Source organism: Camellia sinensis, chromosome 3 (genome assembly GCF_055761805.1).
Source record: "Camellia sinensis isolate YWXY chromosome 3, ASM5576180v1, whole genome shotgun sequence".
Classification (NCBI taxonomy): Eukaryota; Viridiplantae; Streptophyta; class Magnoliopsida; order Ericales; family Theaceae; genus Camellia; species Camellia sinensis.
Window position 1 is genome coordinate 89,857,754 of NC_138963.1, and position 22,351 is coordinate 89,880,104.

General features: G+C 37.0%; 2 protein-coding genes across 2 annotated transcripts in view; both read left to right on the forward strand.

Moving 5' to 3' along the window:
- LOC114264036 (glycoprotein 3-alpha-L-fucosyltransferase A) overlaps window positions 1-22,351 on the forward strand; it is a 69,237-nt gene that overhangs the window by 4,554 nt on the left and 42,332 nt on the right. Inside the window, 5 exon segments of the mRNA XM_082920343.1 lie at window positions 8,774-8,934; window positions 12,151-12,395; window positions 14,511-14,615; window positions 20,510-20,666; window positions 21,990-22,217. Coding sequence (XP_082776469.1) covers window positions 8,774-8,934; window positions 12,151-12,395; window positions 14,511-14,615; window positions 20,510-20,666; window positions 21,990-22,217 — 896 coding nt within the window.
- On the forward strand, window positions 3,922-5,063 carry LOC145822659 (uncharacterized). The gene is made up of 2 exons (XM_082920342.1): window positions 3,922-4,781; window positions 4,934-5,063. The coding sequence occupies exons 1-2, from the start codon at window positions 4,040-4,042 to the stop codon at window positions 4,969-4,971; spliced, it is 780 nt and encodes a 259-aa protein (XP_082776468.1). The 5' UTR covers window positions 3,922-4,039; the 3' UTR covers window positions 4,972-5,063.

Genomic DNA, 22,351 nt, shown 5'->3' on the forward strand with positions numbered 1-22,351 from the left:
TTCTCAGCTCAGTTCGCTCTGCCCGATCTCTCAGCCTCCTTCCTTTCACTTCCGATCGTCCCGAGGTAATTAATCCCTCATTATGCTTATTTTACATACATATTTATGTGGGTTTGTATTTTGCTACATGGGTTTCTTCAGTAATGTAGTTTTTTAGGTACCCAAATTGAGTTAATGAACTCACAGCTAGTGTTGAATTTTGATCAACATCATCAGTGTTGACTTGGGTTTCTATTTTGCATATCGATTAATAGACTAAATTGAGCTGGTGAACTTAGAGGGAATTAAGCATCTAATTAAAATTATCTTTTTATTTATTGTTTTATTTTTTACCTTGACTAGTGTTGATTTGGGGTTTGACTGAATTTTATTGGTTGGATTGGAAATTGGGTTTCTTTACTTACTCCTCGAAATTCATCAGCAGATTAGGTCGTTTGGGTACACTTTTGTTGCAGTTATGATAAGAGTGCTGTGCTTAGTAAAAATATGTGTAGCAACTCATGTGTTAGTATTACCTGCATCACTGTGTCTTGAGGTAAAATAATTTTCTTAAATACCCCCAAAAGTGGTGGCACACTCCAGTACACATGGTGCATACAAAACAAAACCAAACAAAACAAAAAACAAAAACAAAAACTATACTTCTACTATAATCTGCCATATGTCTACGATGCTGTACAACTCCCCCAAAAAGGTGAGAGAAAAAGATTTTTTTTGACAAGTTAAAAGAAGGAAAAGAAAAGATACTAAGAAGTTGATAGGGAATTGGGGAATTTCCCTTGGAAACACGTTATGAACACTGAAGCCCGTTCAAGGTAGGTTACTTTAGGTGGTTGGTAGTTCATGTGAAGATTTTTACCATTGGAAATTGATTAAAAAATGAAAATTCCTCCCTCATTAGTGTTTGTCTGTGCAAGGAAGTGGCGATGTGGTGGATCATTTTCTTTTTCACTATACAGTGGCAAGGGAGATGTGGAGCCTATTATTGTCCTTGTTTGAAGTGTCTTGGCTCTTCTGTCTTGCCTGGATCTGTAATGGAGTTATTTAAAAATTGAATTGGTGGTCATTTCTTTTGGAATCTACTTTTTCCTTAGGGATGCCGATAATTAGTCATTTGTTGGTTTTATAAGCTCAGATTTGGACAATTGTTATCCATACTAGGTATTTTTGTGAACACATGTTTCTGTTTGAAATGCATGTGCTTTATTATGCTCTTTGATTTTTATTTTTTCGTTGCTAAGGGTTGCTGGCAAGATTATTAAAGTAATGTATGAAATGATGTGTTCGAGACTTTCCATAAATGTGACTATTAACTAGTTATGAACATTGCATAGGTGTCTTGCAAATTATGCTTTATTGTAGAAGTTCTTGTGATTATTGGACCAGATTTTGGGCTGTTTCTGGGCTGAACTGGTGCCCTGAGGTATCTGCTGGTATGCTGAGGCTGTTGAGCAGATCTGCTATGCTGATTGATCTGAGCTGAAAAGGGAGGTTGATTCTGGGTTGATCTAGTGCCCTGAAGCCATGGTTTGCATAGGTCTGCTCTGCTGCCTATTGAACAGAGTTGCTATGCTGCTGATTGCTGATATGTTCAAATACAGTCTTGGTTTCTGCTGTGTTGTAATAATTGCTCAGATATGTTTAGGCTATTCTCGGTATTAGGACTGAGATGCAGGTAAATCTATCACCAATATTTGGAAGGTGGAAGCTGGGCTTTGCAGATTGGTAGTCTCGCTGAGGTAGACAGCTGGTCTGTTCTGTCTGTGAAGGTAATATGGCTCCAGCGTTGCTCCATTGGAATGATCTATCTGCTCTGTTGGAAGTTGGAAGCTGGTCTGGCTCCACTGTGGCCCCCTTGGAATGTATGTTGTAGATTGTAATAGGCTCATACCTTGTTATTTTCTTTGATTTTTTTGTTCTTTTAATATTTGGTGAGAGCAAAGTGTAGTTTGAGATTGAATTTTTAGTGATTGTTTTTGCCAAATCACAGATTGTACGTACTATTGCTCTTGTATACATGTTAAATTCTCAAGTTTTCTTTTTAGTTAAATTCTTTGGCTATGTTGAATGAATTTTGTTCCTTAATTGTGGTACCAAAACTGTGAGCAATTTTTAATGTTTTAAATGTTATTGTTCCTTAACTGTGGTTGGGTTGAATGAATTTTGTTCGATATTGGATTGAATGTTTAAAAACAAAAATTGAATGCTCTGGGAAAAAAAATAGAGAGATTTGGCGACTAAAAAATTGGTCGGCAAATTCTACACTTTTGCGACTAAAATCATTGGTCGGCAATTCCTTACCTTTTGGCGACTAAATTGTTAGTCGGCGATTCCTTGACTTTTGGCGACCAAACTTTTTGGTCGTGGAATGTCACGATTGGCGACCAAAATATTTTGGTCGTGGAATGTCACAATTGGCGACCAAATTTTTTGGTCGTGGAATGTCACAATTGGCGACCAAACTTTTTGGTCGTTGAATGTGATAATTGGCGACCAAACTTTTTGGTCGCGAAATGTGTCAATTGGCGACTAAGATATTTGGTCGGGAAAATATCACTTTTCGCGACCAAAGTGTTTTAGCGACTAAATGAATTAGTCGCGATAATGATATATTTAGCGACCAAAAATTTAGTCGGCAAATCCAACTTTTGCCGACCAACCAAAATTTTGGTCGCGAATTACTTATGCCGACCCTCAATTGGCGACCAAAGTAGCGACCAAAAAAATTGGTCGCGGATAACTTTTGCCGACCAAAAATTGACTTTTAGCGACCAATTTTTTTGTTGCCAAAAGTGTTAATTCTTGTAGTGATTGCTTGGTAATATTAATCTAAGAAGTATAGACAATTCTAGAAAGGTGGCCTATCAAACATGGACACGAGTTGTTGAACACTCTCTGACACTTGTCAAACATATACCTAAATGTGTGCTATTATTTTTCTAGTTTTGTTTAGAAACAAACATGCTTTGGACAAACACGTGTTCGTAGCTTAAATGCACATGAAACACATTGCAAGTTTAACGAATATAAATGTGGATTTATATATATATATATATTAAAATATAAATGTGACTTTTTAATGGTAGTTATTCTAAAGCCTAAACCTTTCAATTTGTTTATGAATAGAGCTTTCTAAAATCGATACTAGGACTTTTGTTCAAACTTTTTGTTTTTTTTTTTTTTTTTTGGATAAGCAAGTGAAGTTAATTGCAAGTTTATTCACACTTCTTTTTCAATATGTAGAATTATTGAAGATACTGAGCTACAGAGCAATACCACTGATGCTTCAACTGCTAGCAGTACCACTGTTGCTTCAACAGATTCTGGTACAACTGCTGCTGCAAGAAAAAACTGCTCTAACTAATTCTGTTATTCCAGCTGTGGAAAGAAGCTTCTCGAAGTTACTTTCACCTCATCCATTTAGTTATAACTATCACTCCATTGTAACAAACTAGTACTTACTTACAAGTTTATAAATACAGCATTGTAATTCATTCTCTGAATTATTCTGAATATTAAATAATAAAAGAAGTTCTTAGTTTCTTTATGGTATCAGAGCATGCTCTCTCTTACGAGTTGATCCATGGTTCCTTCTACTCCTTTGTTATATTCTCTCATGGCTTCAACCTCACTTCCTCCAAATCTCTCATTACTGATTTCGAACTTCTCTTCATTCATCACTATCAAGCTTGATGCATCAAACTTTCTGATATGGAAAAATCAAGTGCAGAATATACTCATTGCTACTAGTCTTCTTGGATTTGTTGATGGAACTATACCATGTCCACAATTGAGAATAACAGATTCTTCTGGTTCAGAGAAAGATAATCCTGAATACCTGCAATGGAAGCTTATCGATGCACACCTGCTCAGTTGCATTATTGCAACTTTGTCACCTGCAATTTATTCCTCTGTTCTTCATCTTCATAGCTGTGTTGAGATCTGGACTGCTCTACATAAGCAATTCACTTCACTTTCTCGATCTCATGTTCATCAGTTGAAGAACAAATTAAACAGCATTTCTAAGAAAACAGATTCGATGGAGAATTATCTTTCCAAGATCAAAGACTTGGTCAGTCAATTGGCTCTTGTTTCTTCATTTATAGATGATGAAGATCTTGTTTTGCTTACCTTGAATGGTCTTCCTGATGAGTATGATGCCTTCAAGACTACCATTCGAGCCAGATCAGAGTCAATTCGCATGGAAGAATTGACTGCTCTTCTTCTGTCTGAAGCTGTTCATATGGACTCCAAACTTCAGAAACTGTCTTCTGAACCTACTATGGCATGTTCTTCAGTTCGAGGTTCTTTCAATGCTAATCACAGAGGTCGTTCTTTTGGCTTCAGAGGTCATTCTTACAGAGGCAATAGAGGTGGTCACTCTTCTAGAGGCAATCCTCGCGGTAGTGGTAGATCTGGCTCTAATTTCACCAATTCAAGGAACTTTTCTGATCAAAGAGGTTTTTCTCGCAGCAGGGGTCAATCTATAACTTGTCAGATTTGTGGCAATTCTGGTCACTTTGCATTAGACTGCTGGTATCTGATGGATTCTCAGTATCAGTCTTCCTCTAGTTCTCAACATCCTTCTAAGTTCAACTCCCGAGCCTTTGTTGCTGTAACTCAATCAGCAACTGCTACTCCTCACACGCCTTGGTACTTGGACTCTGCTGCTACAGATCATATCACACATGATCTTCATCATCTCAGTCACACACAGCCTTATCAAGGTTCTGATCAAATCACAGTAGGTAATGGAACTACAGTTCCCATTCACAACACTGGTAAGGGACTGCTTCCTACACCTCATTGTTCTTTTCGTTTGAATCATGTTTTACATACACCGTCCATTTCCTCTAATCTTCTGTCTGTTCACAAATTTACTAAGGACAATAATTGCCTCATTACCTTTGATGATTCTAAATTTGTGATTCAGGACAAGGATTCGAGGAGAATTCTTCATCAGGGTTCTAGTACTAATGGTCTATACCATTTTTACTCTCCTTCTTCATCCATGCAGCCTGCTGCCCATCATTCTTACTTTACTACATCACAGACATCTGTTTCTTCCTCTATTTGGCATAATAGATTAGGCCATCCTTCCTTAGTGAAGTATAATCATCTGAAACCATTGTTGAAAGTTTCCCAGAATAAAATGGACTCTGCTTGTACTGATTGTTGCATAGCTAAAAGTCATAGACTTCCGTTTCAATTGTCTAATACTACTGTAAATGCTCCTCTTTCTCTTATCCATAGTGATGTATGGGGGCCATATTCTTCTACATCTGGTTATAAATACTACTTACTTTTTGTGGATGACTTTAGTCGATTTACCTGGCTTTTTCCATTATCTTATAAAAGTGAAGTATGTGACAAGTTCATAGAATTCAAGGCTTATATTGAAAACCAATTTCATACTTCATTAAAAATTCTGCGAACTGATGGTGGATCTGAATATTTTACTAATAAAATGAAGACCTTCTTGAGTACTCAAGGTGTTATTCACCAACACTCTTGTCCTCACACTCCTTCTCAGAATGGTATTGCTGAGCGAAAACATCGGCATATTACTGAAACTGTTACTACACTTCTTCATCATGCATCTGTGCCTTTACAATACTGATTTGATGCTGCTGCTATTTCTACTTTTCTTATTAATAGACTTCTCTCTTCTAAGCTTGGATATCAATCTCCATTTGAAAAGCCTTTTCAATACACTCCTGATTACTCTTATTTTCGCATATTTGGTTGTCAATGCTTCCCTTGGCTTAAGCCTTATCAGCCTCTCAAGCTACATCCTAAATCTGTGTCCTGTGTTTTTCTGGGCTATCATCCTTTTGCTAAAGGATATCGATGTCTTGACCCACTCACTGGTAGAGTCTATCTGTCTCGACATGTGGTCTTTAATGAGCACGTGTTTCCCTTTGCTCATCTGACTTCTTCTATATCTCCTCAATCCTCTTCAACATCTTTACCAACCACATTACCTGAGATTCATTCTTTTTTCTGGCCTTCTTTCTCTTCTTCTACTGGTTCTCAGATTCTCGCTACTGCAGTCCCAAATTCTGCAGTCCCAGATTCTGCAGTTCCTTCTGTCCCAGTTTCTGTTGTTCCTACTTCAGTCCCAAATTCTGTAGTCTCAGATTCTGCAGTTCCTTCTGTCCCAGTTTCTGCAGTTCCTCCTTCTTCTTTACCCACACCTGTAGTTCCTATTCAGTCTATTTCTATTGAGTTACCTCCTCTACCTCCTTCTCAGTCTAATCAGCATCCTATGATTACCAGATCCAAATCTGCTGCTACTGTTCCTCCTAACTGTTTGCTTGCTTCCTCTGTCCTAGCCTCAGTTTCCTACACTACTACTGAACCTCCTTCTTACAGAGAAGCTTTGCTGTCTCCTTTTTGGCATCAAGCTATGCTTGATGAATTGACTGCTCTTCAACAACAACATACATGGTCTTTAGTGTCTCTTCCATCTAACAAAATTGCCATCGGCTGTAAATGGATTTTCAAGATTAAACGAAATTCTGATGGCACTATTGCAAGGTATAAGGCACGATTGGTTGCTAAAGGGTACCTGCAGCAAGAGGGTATAGATTTTCATGAGACTTTCAGTCCAGTGGCTAAGCAACCCACTATTCGAATCTTACTTTGTCTTGCTCTTCACTATCAGTGGTCACTTAAACAGTTAGACATTTCCAATGCATTTCTCCATGGCCGTCTTGACGAAGAAGTATTCATGCTTCAGCCTCCAGGTTTTGCAGATTCTTCTTCACCTAATCAAGTATGTAAACTACACAAGGCATTATATGGGTTGAAACAGGCACCACGCGCTTGGTATTCCACATTTTCTCAATACTTGTTGTCTCAAGGCTTCATTAATAGCAAGAGTGATTCTTCTTTATTCATTCAAAAGACATCCACTTCAGTCACTTATCTGTTGGTTTATGTAGATGACATCTTGATCACTGGTGATAGCTCTTCTCATATTCAATCTCTCATTACAAAGATGCACAGCGTGTTCTCCATGAAGGAATTGGGTGACATAGCTTATTTTCTTGGTATTTCAGTCCAGCCTACCAGCTCAGGATATCTATTATCTCAGTCTAAATATGCCAAAGAAATTCTGCTTAAAGCTGGCTTGTCATCTTGTAAGTCTTGCCCTTCACCCATTTCAGTCAAGCCTAGTGTTCCTCCAAATGCTGCTTTACCATTTTCTGATCCAGCTCTTTATAGAAGTATTGTTGGTGCCTTACAATATCTCACCATTACCAGACCAGATCTGTCTCTCTCTGTTAACCAGGCTTGTCAACATATGCATGCCCCTACCATTGAACATTTTGCTGCCGTGAAGAGAATTCTTAGATATGTTCAAGGCACCATCACTCATGGCTTGTCTTTCTCCTCCAGTACTTTTGATGTGCATGGGTATTCCGATTCCAATTGGGCAGGAGATGTTCTTGATAGAAAATCAACGACTGGTTACTGTGTTTTCTTGGGGTCCAATTTGGTCTCTTGGTCTGCCAAAAAGCAGGCCACAGTCTCTCGTTCCTCCGCTGAAGCTGAATATAGAGCTTTAGCCAATACCGCTGCTGAGTTAAGTTGGATTTCCATGCTGCTCACTGAAATGAGTATTTCTTCCCCTACTACACCCATACTCTGGTGTGATAACCTCTCTGCAATAGCTCTAGCTTCCAATCTCGTGTTCCACTCACGTTCCAAGCATATCGAAATCGATTGTCATTTTGTCCGAGATAAGGTTTTGGCTAAGCAATTTCAGTTGCAATACATTCCAACTATGGATCAGCTTGCTGATCTGTTTACTAAACCTGTCAGCGTCTCTCGGTTTCAATATCTCAAGTCCAAGCTCATGGTTCTTGATTGCCCCATCAGCTTGCAGGGGACCATTGAAGATACTGAGCTACAGAGCAATACCACTGATGCTTCAACTGCTAGCAGTACCACTGTTGCTTCAACAGATTCTGGTACAACTGCTGCTGCAAGAAAAAACTGCTCTAACTAATTCTGTTATTCCAGCTGTGGAAAGAAGCTTCTCGAAGTTACTTTCACCTCATCTATTTAGTTATAACTATCACTCCATTGTAACAAACTAGTACTTACTTACAAGTTTATAAATACAGGATTGTTATTCATTCTCTGAATTATTCTGAATATTAAATAATAAAAGAAGTTCTTAGTTTCTTCAAGAATATAAAACATGATTTCTTACTATTTTGGTTTAATAAACTATAAAGAGAATTTAATATAAAAGTGAAGACTAATTATTATTTTCATGTATATATATAAATATGTATTAGTTTGCTGTCGTGTCCCTACCTTGTCATTTCTTGATTTGTTTGGAAAATGTTGTGTTCACTTGTCTATATCTGGTTGTATCCATGCTGGAGGGCTGTTTTTAGATATTTATAGTCTTTTTAGTTGGAGCTAGAGATTTATGTAACATTATTAGCACCACTTAACTTCTAAAACATTAATACCACTGCAATTTTTTCCATGCATGAATACTTTGTTTTAGAACCTTTTCATGGGAACATCTTGTAAATTTTCATGAAAAAGTATATCAATATGACATGCTTTTCTGTATTTTTAAAATTTTTATTTTAATGCCAGTTTTTACGGTTTGTCTTTGTTTGCAAAATTTTTATCTTCTAATTTCTGTATGTCATATTTTATATATATATATATATATATATTTCTATTAATAACTTATTTGTGTTTTGTTGTGTTTCATATATATGCTCTGTATGATTCTATCTAGGAATGCAAGTCTTGTGCTGTTGGGTGTAAGTTTGGATATAATCCCAATAAGAAGCCTGATGCTGGTTTTGGGTTATCTCACCAACCTGGAACAGCTAGTGTGCTTCGATCTATGGAATCATCTCAATACTATGCTGCGAACAACATTGCTCTTGCACGCCGGTGGCTAAGCACACTCTGAGATGACTCATTGTATGCTCACATTTCATACATGAAACTTCCAAATTGTTAGAAACTTCTAAAGCCTTAGTTTATATTCCTTTGTGACAGCATCTGGGTGCCATCACTCATTTAGGGGGAAAATGTATAAATGATTTTTTGTGTGAATTTAACCATTAGATCCTTTTATTTCCAAGGTGATCTATTTGTGACCTTTCACCCATAGTTTTTTTTAGCAGGTTAAAGCAACTCATTTGGGAGACCGAAACAAATTTTGTTGCCAAATTTGAATAAGCTACGAATCTATGACTATTAATGTATGTGTATTGCTCATAGTCAGTTGGTTTCTGCCATCTGCTTCTTTAATCTGTCATTTCAGGCAGGCAGCATTTAAATATCATTTCAGGCAGGCAGGATCAGTTGTTCATTGAGATGGTTTAGTGTGTACTTCGGGTCTTCATTAATTAAGAATTCAGAAAACTAGATGCTTGATGGATGGTGGAGTCGACCCTGGGTCAAAGAAACTGCATAGGCAATGTACATATTTATTTGTGTAAATTACACTAAACTCCCTTGAGATTTGAAAAAAATACAAACATTGGACTCACTTGAGATTTTAATTCACATAACACTTGGCCATCTTTTCACCATTAATTTGTTCAGTGTTTTTAAAGGCTCAAGGCACAAGGCGAGGCATGGGCTTTATTGAAGCAAGGTGCACAGTCTTAGTAAAAAATAGATAAATTAACATAGATTAATGATTCATAGCATGTTAGTACTAAGACAATTTAAAAAAAAAAAAACCTAAAGCCATGAAAGTGCATATTAATGGCACCATAGCATTCCGATTTTCAAAGATAAAATAATCCATATTCAACAAATAAATAAATAAACACCAAACATCCAAAAAAATAAATAAAAAACAATTTCAGTATAATATAATGTGTGATGTGAATTAATTATTTGTAAATTTTTTTTTCCTAAAAGAGACTCAAAACAGAGACATAATTGCGCGCACGCTCGCACACACAAAAAAATCAAAAACAGAGACAAGCATGGAAGAGAAGAGAAGCCAAAAAAAAAAAAAAACAGAGAGGAAGAAGAAGAACCCAGCCCAGCAAAGAAGCAAAAGAGAGAGAGAGACAAATTGAGTCGAAGAAGAAGAAGAAGAAGCAACCTAGCAAAGAAATAGAAAAAAAAAAAAAAAAAGAAGAAGAAGAAGAAGACACAGAGAGCAAAGTCGAAGAAGCAGAAGAAGAAGCAGCTTAGCAAAGAAGCTGAAAAAAAAGGGAGAGAGACAGTCGAAGTCGAAGAAGCAAAAAAAAAGGAAGAAAAAAAACAGAGAGCAAAGAAGAAGAAGAAGTAAAAAAACAGAGAGAAAAGTCGAAGAGAAGAACTCACCTGGTCCCAGACGAGCCGAAGGGAAGAGAGAGAGACAGCAAGCTTTTGAGCAAAGTCGAATGGAGATTAGGGCATTTTGATTGATTTGGGGCTGGGTATTGAGTAGTATAGCTCAGAAGTGCCTTCTTCAAGTCGCCTAGCCTTGGGTACTTGTAGGCGCAACACTTGTGCCTCGCTGCGCCTTGCGCCTAGGCACATCGTATGGATGAAAAATGATGCTTTCATATGCATTTTTTCTTATGCTGAAATGTATTTGTTACCTTGTTTATCCTTTTGTTTTCACACCATTTGCTTTAGTTCTAGTTGTTTTAATCTTACAAAAACAAAGGGCGGTGTAATTATGCTAAATTGGTGGGACTTATTGTATTTTGTTTTTTAAACCTCAAGGACGATCAATGTAATTTACCCTATGTATTTTGGGACAGATATTACATTGGTTATCCTTTCATAAAAACTGTCATGTATCTTAGTTCTGTTTTTAGTTATGATCAGACTATTCAATTTCTATTAGAAAATGGTGATTTTATCTTTCTTTATACTTTTCTATATTAAAAGAATGTAGTGTTCTACCATCCAAATTATATCAGTTATGAAAGATTAGTTTCAGCCAAACGTCTAAAATTGTGAGTTTTACTTTCAACTTATGGATACATCCATTTCGTAGCTAATAGGTTTCTGCACAGGCATAGGTCCTCTTTAGGAGTGCGTCCTTCTTATTTGCTGAATCTAAACATCTAACTGGGATGGTTGGGATTAATTAACCATAAGGAGTATTTATTCAACTAAAATAGCTTACTAGGACTGGGATGCAATATTCTTTTTGGTCAGCAAATAAGTGCATTTTTGGTCTTCTACAGTTACTGGTTGTGATGGTAGAAAGCAAAACCCTCATTAGATCATTGCGCAAAGATATATTCCATGTTATATAGGTGGTGAAACAAATGCTTGAATAGTTTAATCAACTTAAAAAATAATCCTATGAATTATATGATTTTTTTTTGGGTGGGGTTTTCTATGTTCTTCTTTTTGAGATGTTTTGGTTGCTTGATCAAAAGTTGTTTGTTCCATCTCATATTAAATATTATCTTCCTCTTCTATCCTCATATTAAATCTATACTATATATTAAGCAAAATGGAATTTTTAACCCCAAGCCTTGTGGGAGCTCCAATCTCCCAATATAAATTTCCTGATTTTTTAATTTTAAAAAAAAAAAAATCTTATCATTTATTAACTTCTCTCAACTCCCAAGTCTTACCCTCATAATAACACTTTAATGCATTAAGAACAAGTATAAAAAAAATTCTTTGAAATCCAACACATATGAATTACTTAAAAAGTCTCAACACATATGATTATTATCCCTCATAATAACACTTTAATACATTAAGAACAAGTATAAAAAAAATTTCTTGAAAAGTCCGACACATATGATTATTATCAAAATATTAAATTTTAATATAATATAATAAAAAAAATTAATTCTTTGAAAAGTCCAACACATATGATTATTATCAAAATATTAAATTTTAATATAATATAAAAAATGAAAAAAAAAAGATATTTAAAAAAAAACATTTAAAAATCACAATTCATATATATATATAATTGTAAACACAATCCGTGCATAGCATATGCTAGTATTTAGTAAGTGAAAGGACAAAGGCATAATACTACAAGAGAAAGAGCATGGAAAAATGAACGTATGGATATAGTACAGTACATATGGATATTTTATCTAGAAAACAAAGCCATTTGCAGCTCAAAACTTAGTAAAACTGATTGTAGTGAAGCTGACCACAATTTTCCTTGTTTATTAGGAGGGGATATAATATTGTAATGACAACTAGTCTCTCGTCAGATGTCCCTGTTGGATACTTCTCTTGGTCTGAGTATGATATTACGGCCCCACTGCAACCAAAGACTGAGAAAGCTCTAGCGGCGGCTTTCATTTCCAATTGTGGTGCTCGCAACTTTCGCTTGCAAGCTCTTGAAGCACTTGAAGAGGCAGACATCAAGATAGATTCTTATGGAAGTTGTCATCGGAACCGTGATGAGCAGGTGTGTCTGTCGAATGTTGTGCAGTAATATTAAAGAATTTTCTTATTGTTAGGAAATACAAATATTTATATGTGGTCATCTATACATATAGTTATATTTTCTTTTCGTTGTGTTTCAAACTCATTTGTATTTAATAACTCGAAGTTACTTGTATGTTTATTTTTCCTGCTAGATGCAGCTTGTTGTGTGTTTGCTCTTAAAGTCGTTTATATACTTATACCTTGTCGAGTACCATTCTAATTGCGTCCAAATTTGGTCTGAATCTTCTCGAGTTCAGTTGTAATTTTCTGTGTTTGTGCATCTATCCATCAGTTTTTGTAAATGCTTCAGAACATTTAGACTAAGTTTCTAAGGAAAGTGCAAGCCCTGAAAGTTTATTAACTGGAGAGAGGTTGTGACTTTGTGATGCCTTATGATTTTGGTGGGTTCGAATTTTTGGAGTTCGTGTGTTGATGAAAAAAACGGTTTCTCGTTGACTTGCTAGTGCCACCTCAGATTCTATGAAGCACAGATACTTCTAGAGGAGAGTCGTATTTGTATGAGATACTTGTGGATACGTATATGATATTTTCTAAACGTATTCTTTATAATAATAATAATAATAATAATAATAATATATTTATTTATAATTATGACAAGGATCAGATACTCTGGGGTATTTATCTTAACTACTATGAAATTGAGATTGTAATATTTTTGGCATAATAGTATAGTACCATTATTGTTAGGATAAATATAAGAATATACTTTGCTTACTTATAAAAGAAGAAAATAGTGAGATTTATTCATAAAAACGAGAGAGACTGATAATAAATTTATCAATAGGACTTAATGGGTAATAAGTCTCAAAAGTCAGACCTATTGGTAGTTTACTTTTAAAATAGTACCAACTTTTTTAGAAATTTTTGAATAGACATACCCTTAATGTGGCTTACATGTGTCCTATATTTGAATCCATACTAAATAGAAAGTGAGAATTATAAAAAAATATAACGATAGTAAAATCAGATTTCAATAATTAGACAATTACGTATACTTGTTTACAACACTTTTGCATGTAGGATTTGAGTGAGAAGAGGAAAAGCACAGCGTAAACTGTGGACTGTTTTTTATTTCAATATAATCAATTTAGACTTGACATTGAAATAAATTTTTATAGGATCTACAGAATATTAAAAAGTAAATTGGTTACTAGCTTTTAAACTAATTAGTAGTTAGTATTTTGCATTAGAAAATTATAGTGGTTTTTCACCATTCTTTGAGCTTATATATAATACAATATTAAAAATTATATATATATTTACCTATCCTAGGTGAACTTATACCATACAATTTTAGGTTTTTTTCTATTGCCATATGTGTATCATATCGTATCCATTTATGTGCTTCATTGCTCAAATTTTACAACTCTGTTCAGAATGTCTTTTTTGTTAAGATAAATCTTGACTATGCAAATTTTTTTTTGGGTATTTGTATAGGAGTTAATATTGGCTGTTTTTTCATGAATCTCATGAATTTTATGAAGTTCATGGAGTGTTTTTGTCAACATTCTTTAGGCAAGATATTGCCTTGGGAAGGTGTTAATTGTTGCAGTTGGCTCAATTCTTCTCTCTCTCTCTCTCTCCCCTGCTGTAATTGGATTAACAAAACATTTAATGAGAAGCAGTACATAAGATATATAATATGCCAGAATATATCTCTGTGTTCTTTGTTCCAAAGAAGTAAATATCTTAATAGTTTTTTTTTTTCCCTCTAAAATTTCATTTGCATTATGAGAACTGATCAGAGTATCTATGGAACTAGAGCTCAAAGCTTCAATCTCATAGCACACATAACAAAGAGTAATGATTTTTGAGAAATGAAGAATTATTCCTTCTACCTGGAAATATTTAGAGATGTTGGTATAGGTGTCTCCTGAAGTATATAAATTTTTAGTAAGTTGTTTATAATTTATGATTTCCATGGGAATTCTTATCTAGAAAAATCAACTAACTCTTATCAATTGATTACATGAAATAGATAACAACATTTATTTTACTATCATTAGTCAATCATGTGTATATTTATCAATTCTAGCAGAACTTGTGTGCAATTATTTCAGTTTTCAGTAATTTTGCAGTGGAAAAAGTCAAAACTCTGAAGCACTACAAATTTAGCTTGGCTTTTGAGAATTCCGATGAGGAGGACTACGTAACTGAAAAATACTTCCAGTCTCTTGTTGCTGGTATGAAAACTAAACTTGTTCTTCATCCCAGATTTTATTCTTGATACATTATTGGCTCCAAGAATTTTGTTTTATGGGGTCATTCAATTTTTTTTTTTTTTTTACAAGTTGAATGACATGAAACTATTCTTTACTGAATGTTTGTGGTATGGAGTGTTAGAGGTGGTCAATTGTGGACCTCTAGGGAAGATAGTGGGCACTTGAATGGCTCGAGATCACTGGAGGTGGCGGAGGAGAAGACCAAGGCAGCCTTAGAGATAGAAAGAGTGGTAGTGAGAGACCTTGAACACTTAGTTGTGGGGTAATTGTGCACAACCTATTTAAGTGTTGCCTTGTGATGCTGTAGATGCATGCATGATACCATTATATAGATTCCATGTGTATTGAAGCCCAAGCTACCCGAGGATACATGGCAAGTTTTGTTTAGTCGGACAAGGTGGTGATATCAACCCTACTGCTGCATCCTATGTTTAGACCTTGGGAATGCTATATCATAGGAGTTGTAGGGGCAGATATGCCATTCGGCAGGAGTGAGTGTGAGGTAACCGTCCAAGGGTGAGTGTAGGGTCAACATCCTCTCTTTCTAAGATCAGTCAAGGTGGACCTTTCTTCCTAGGGAGACAACTAGGCAACCTTGATGAACTTGTGGTCCTAGCCTCCAATCTACAGTCCTCTAATGATTATGAGCGGTGGATGCCTAATCCCTACTCCTAACCTAGGCAGCCGAATGATTGTTGTAACAGTTGTAAGTGATCCTTACTTGGGGAAGTGAAATGAGTACATAGGGGAGACATAGGCGAGCCAAGGGCCAGGCTATGCTACAGTTGAGCAGGGGTGACTTGTAGTGAGATGGTCATTCTCGAGTGTTTCCTGTGAGAATGAGATATGAAGGAGCATGGTGAGCCATGGTGCCATTGAGCAGTCTATGGTTGAGCAGGCATGCTTGACTCTGCTGTGTATGCCTCAAGCCACGTCAGGCTCTTCATAGTTTGACTAATTCACTTTGGAGTTCTTGCTTGCTAGGGCGGCAGCTACCCTAGTGAGTTGATTATCCATACTTGATGGTATGTATATGCCCTTAGCTGGACAAGGTGGTGATATCAGCCCTACTGCTGCATCGGGAGGAGTATCATGGTATGCAGCAGGTGTTAGTGTAAGGTTAATGTCCTCTCTCTCTAAGACTAGTCAATGTGGAGCTCTCTTCCCAGGGAGACAACTAGACAACCTTGACGAACTCGTGGTCCTGGCCTCCAATCTACAGTCTTCTAATGATCTTGAGCAGTATGCCTAAGCCCTGCTCCAAGCGTAGGCAGCCAAGTGATGGCTGTAATAGTTGCAGGTGATCCTCACTTGGGGAGTGAAATGAGCATAGAAGGGAGACATAGATGAGCCAAGGGCTAGGCTATGCTGCAACTGAGCGAGGTTGACTTGTAGCAAGATGTCAGTCTTGAGAGTTCCTTGTGAGAATGAAGTATGATGGACCATGGAGAGTGAAGGCTTTAGGTGAGTGTTAAAATCCACCTACTCTCCACCTACTTCACCCACTTAAACCTACTCCACTAAACCTAACCCACTACACCACTACCACCTCACCTACTCCACTAAACCTAACCCACTACACCACTACCACCTCCACTTCACCTACTCCTTACCTACTACACACTCACCCTCTTCTATATATAGGAATCATGAATCATTGTAATATAGATCAATATATCAATCAATAATACAATTCTCTATTTCTCTTTATACATTAAATTTTCTACATGGTATCAGAACAAGGTTAAGCACTTAGTATTTTTCGCTTCACCGGCGGGCGGCAACCTCGCCTTGGCCGCCCGCCGGACCTCAACCTAATCTGCTAGAATTTTCTACACATACCTTGAAATTTCTTCGAGTCAACCACCACTGCCTCTCCTCTCACTGTTGTCCTCCCATACACCACCGTCTCGATCGTCTTCATCTACAATGTTGCAGTGAAGGATCTCAAGCGTGGTTTTGTTGCATCCAACTCAAAGGATGATCCAGCCAAGGAAGCTGCAAATTTCACCTCCCAGGTTATTATTATGAATCACCCGGGTCAGATTGGTAATGGGTATGCTCCAGTTCTTGACTGCCACACCTCCCACATTGCTGTCAAGTTTGCTGAGATTGATCGTCGATCTGGCAAGGAGATTGAGAAGGAGCCCAAGTTCTTCCGTGAACATGCTCTCCTTCCTTTTACTCTTAGAGTGAGGCAGATGATTTGCTGCTGTAACAAGATGGATGCTACCACTCCTAAGTACTCAAAAGCAAGGTATGATGAAATTGTGCAGGAAGTCTCTTCCTATCTGAAGAAGGTTGGTTACAACCCTGACAAAATTCCTTTTGTCCCCATCTCTGGTTTTGAGGGTGACAACATGATTGAGAGGTCCACCAACCTCGATATGATTACACAGCCCAAGAGGCCATCAAACAAGCCTCCTCTTCTCCACATTCTTGATAACACCAACAGCAACAGTTTGACGCATTTATTAGAGAAAAGGTCCAAAGGCAGCTCCTGTCAAAGCTGATGCTCAGCAGGCTGTACCACCTATTGAAGTGCCAGCACTACCCTTGCACATGGGGGGCACCCACTCATTTCTTTATTGTTTTCTTTTACTCACCCATGTGACCCACGATGCAACCTATACTTTTTTCTTTTCTTTACACTCTTGTTCCCCACTTTCTTTATTTTTTATATATATATATATATATATATATCTTTTTTTATTATATTATATTAAAAAAAAAAAAATCTTCATCTCTCCTCCGTTTGATTTCCAACTCCATTATTTTTATTTTTATTTATTTTCTCCAAACCACTTTCCTTATTTCCTCCATCTTTCATTTTTTGATTTCAAATATATTTTTATTATTTTTTCTTTATTTTTCTTTCACATTCTTTTTAATCTTTTTCCAATTCCCTTCATACCATATAGCTTTGCACACCAAATCATATTTTATTCATCTCAGGGATCAACCCCGATCACAATTTTACACACACAAAAAAAAAAAAAAAAACCAACAAACAAACAAACCACCACAACACACCCGCACCCACAGTGGGATTTTTCTTCTCTACTCTGCTGCAGGTCTCTTCTTCTTGCTTTTCTCTTGGGTGTCCCTTACCGGCGCTGCCTCCATACTACCCACTCCACCGAGCACGTTCACTCCACCCTGCTCCTCCACTACAGCATATGGTGGACCTCCAAATCGGAACATCACGGTAGCCTTCCGCTTCAGCTCCTTGTTTTCCGCCTTCAGCACACTTATCTCTGCTCGCGCATCCTTATACATGCGCTGGAGCAGAGCCAATTGGCCGTTTAAATGCTGCACCTCATTTGTCCTACTCTGCAGCCGGTGCGACAAGTTTGTGACTGCCGTCATTGTCTCCACACAGGACTTCAAAGTATACTGATTGGCTTCAATGTCAGTTTGCACTGCCATTTTTTGCTCCACAGACCGCATAGGAAAGTTCAACGGAGCAAACCCTGGGGCGCTTGGTTGAGGTTCACTGGCCCCCGCACCAGTTATCTCTCTTGTTGACTCGTTAAGGTCTGGAAAGAGAGTGAGCAGACCATGGGAAGACGAAGCCATTTTCTGGACAACAGAGTGTTACAGAGTGTCTCTCTCAGAAATCTCTCTCAGAAAACAGAGTGTTACAGAGTATCTCTCTCAGAAATCTCTCTCAGAAAACAGAGTGTTACAGAGTATCTCTCTCAGAAAACGAAGAGTTTTTCAGAGTTTTTCTAGCAGGTTTTTGTCTCTGCTTCCAAGCCTCAGCCTCCGCTTCGGTTTATAAAGACCCTGACGAAGAGGCCGACACGCGTTCTGTCGGTCACGTGCATCGCCGCGTGTTTGGCGCGCCTTTTGATGGCTCGCCGCTCGATGATTTCTGTCAGGCACATCTTTTGATAAAGTGGGCGCGCCTTTTGAGGGCGCGACTTTTGCGGGCTCGATATATATATCTACATGTATATCTTTTGGGCAGCCTATATACACACTCATACAGTGTCTTCTACACCGGTCCGACATGACCCCATAAACTGTCTTCTACATCGGTCCGACATGACCCCGTAAACAGTCTTCTACAGCGGTCCGACATGACCCCATAAACTGTCTTCTATATGGGTCCGACAAGACTCTGTAAACTGTCCCGACATTGATTCCGGTTAGTTTCTACAAGGGTCCAGCAAGACTCCGTAAACTGTCACCACAACTGTCACAACATTGTCTGCTACAACGGTCCGACATGACCCCATAAACTGTCTTCTACATCGGTCTGACACCACCATCCAGTGTCCTCTACACCGTTATGACACCACCATACGGTGTCCTTTACATGGTTATGACACCCCCATACAGTGTCCTCTACAACGTTATGACACCACCATCCAGTGTCTTCACCAATGGTCTGACACGACCATACAGTGTCTCTTATCCTCTTTTATTTTTATGTATTTTCTTGTTTTGTTACTCTCTCCAAACTCAAGTTGGTTAGTTCCTATCCCCCTTGAGTTTGCGGGGGGCTGTTAAAATCCACCTACTCTCCACCTACTTCACCCACTTAAACCTACTCCACTAAACCTAACCCACTACACCACTACCACCTCACCTACTCCACTAAACCTAACCCACTACACCACTACCACCTCCACTTCACCTACTCCTTACCTACTACACACTCACCCTCTTCTATATATAGGAATCATGAATCATTGTAATATAGATCAATATATCAATCAATAATACAATTCTCTATTTCTCTTTATACATTAAATTTTCTACAGTGAGCCATGGTGTTGTTGAGCAGGTGAGCTTGGCTTTGCTGTGTTTGCCACGAGCCACATCGAGTTCTTCATACTTTCATTCATTCAGCTCTTGCTTGTTCGGGCAGTAGCTGAGCTAGTGAGTTGTGTATCCATATTTGGTGGTGTGTATGCCCCGCTTAAGCTAGGGATATAACCCCAATTAGTCTTGTGAGGACGTTATGGTACCTCAGAGGTCTGCCACATGAGGGTATGGTGATATTGACGTGGCGCCCATAGGGCTCGCCATGTGCCAAGTATGGTATAAGTACTCAGAGTGTTTAATTTCAACTCAATTCAATTTGCCCCGATTTCAGAAAACTAAACCTTAATTTAATTAATTAATTATTTTTTTTTCGCTTGTTCCTAAATTGACTCCGAAGTAGTGAGTTAAAAGATTAGATTGACCTCAATTGGTACCCCAAAAATCCTATTTTCACATGCTTTTTCATTAATTCGATGGGGTCACATGAAAAATTCTTGTTAAAATTAGTGAACTCATTATGTATATCTACTTCATTAATTTCAATTTGATGGGATCAGCCTCCATATGGTTATACCTAACCCCGCTCTTGCCTAGATGCCAACTCTGAATCCTAGAACTCACCACTCTTTGAAACTGTAAATGCAGAACCAGTCTGGAAAGTTGCTCAAAACTAATTGGTGAAACTGGTGTTGCTGCTGCTTGAGCTGGCAAGTATTGCTAATCCGTGGAATAAGTCTGAGAAAATCAATTATTACTTTGTGGCAGGAATAACAATCCTGTTAAAAAAGAAAAAAGGAACATATGCTTTTCACCTTGAACTAGTTGGGGTGATTTGAGTTATTTAACTACATCTGTCAGACCAAAATTGAAAAAAAAAAAAAAAAAAAATGTAGCTGAAGTAATTCCAAAAGATTTCTTTAAATGTTATGATTGGGATTTGTGAATACTTTTTGATACATGAATTATGCAATAATTAGTTCAGATGCATTATGGGAAATTTTTATTTTCAGGATTACTTAAAAGATTCTTCAACATGTTTAATAATGCTGATAATTGGAAATTTTGTCAAAAATCTTTAGGTTCTGTTCCTGTGGTTGTTGGTGCACCAAATATCCAAGATTTTGCTCCTTCTCCCAGTTCATTTCTACATATTAGGGAGCTGGAAGATGCCAACTCAGTTGCCAAGACCATGAAATACCTTGCTAAAAACCCCGATGCATACAATCAATCAGTAAGGTAAATATCAATTTATGACTGTTCGCCACACTTTTGATTGAAATATAATATAGGGCAAATTACACTAGTAGTCCTTATACTTTGGCTGTTGTGTCATTTTAGTCCCTGTAATGTCAGTTAGCTCGATTTTGCACTAAATTTTTTATTTTGTCTCAATTTTATTCAATAGATTACAACAGTAAAGCTTTTTTTTTTTTAATGAAAAATGTGCCCATGAGCAACATGTGACATATTTATATGGGTAAGATTGTAAATTTGAACAACTTAGTGAGTTAATTTCAACCAATTTAGTAATCATTTTCTATCAAAAACCCTGATGGCGTTATCAATTGGACTAAATTGATACAAAATCTAAAACTAAGGGTCAAAATTGAGTCAATTGAAAGTGTAATGACCAAAATAATCAAAATGACACAAGGAGCAAAATGAAGGGATTATCAGTATAATTTGCCCTATAATATAAGAAGCTAAATGCCTTGATGTAGGACAATATTTTAGAAGTTTCTATATTTTTATTTTAAAATTTTTTTGATATAGTATTTGCTTAGGATTCTTGTAATTTAGTATGGAATATCCTAGATTTATTAGGTTTCTTAATTTGATTGATTTATGTTTCCAAATTTTTAGATTGGTTGGTTTCCAAGATTTCATTTATTATAAATACTTAGGTAAGCTTTAGTGCCACACATACACACACTTACCAATAATATTTAGAGTTTTCTTTTGTGAATTCAAGGTTCTATTTTTCTCGTGTATTCGAGAACTTTTTTATACTAGAATGATATATAGTTCTTTTGTGTATTTTGCTACGCCTATGTCATTTAATTATTGTTTGTTCCTTGGGTGTGTGCTTTGGAGTTGCTGCTTGTTTTTTCCAATAGGGACGGATCTGGGCAGTGATTAGGGTTGCAAACGAGCCGAGGCGAGCTTTGCAAGGCTCAAGCTCGACTTGAAAATTATTCCAATTTGAGCTTGGCTTGGCTCCTTTATAATAATCATGCTTTAGCTCGGCTTGATGCTCGATAATAAAGAAAAAAATTTGGCTCAATAATCAAGCTCATTCAAATCGTTATATATTATTCTCTATTAATAAGTAACACATTTTAAATTATTTAATACATAAATAATATATTTATCCTATTATTTAAATAAATAATAAACATAGCTCCAAGTTATGCTCATTTATTAAATGAGCCTAAAAATATAGCTCAAGCTCATTTATTTACATAACAAATCGAGCCGAGTCGAGCCCTAACCGAGTTGAACTTGCGAACAACTTGGTTCATTTGCAGCCCTAGTAATGATTGGATGTTTATTTTTCAGGTGGAAGTTTGAGGGCCCATCTAATTCTTTTAAAGCACTCATTGATTTGGCAGCAGTCCACTCGTCTTGTCGTCTATGCATTTACTTGGCAACAATGATCCGTGAGAAAGAAAAACAGGGGCCGGGTTTTCAGAAACGCCCCTGCAAGTGCACCAGAGGCTTAGAAACCGTCTATCATGTATACGTAAGGGAAAGAGGAAGATTTATGATGGAGTCCATTTTGTTGAGGTAAATATCATTTGTTTCATTGAATACTTGCAAATACACATGTAAGTTTGTATGTATATTGATTTACTTAATGCTTATGGAAGTTTGTGTTAGAATGATATATTATTATTTGGGTTCTTATTTTGTAATTATTC

Coding starts and splice junctions, on each gene's coding strand:
- LOC145822659 (XM_082920342.1), top strand. CDS start 4,040: ATGGAGAATTATCTTTCCAAGATCAAAGACTTGGTCAGTCAATTGGCT. Junction 4,782..4,933: donor AGTTCCCATTCACAACACTG/GTAAGGGACTGC, acceptor TTTGTGATTCAG/GACAAGGATTCGAGGAGAAT.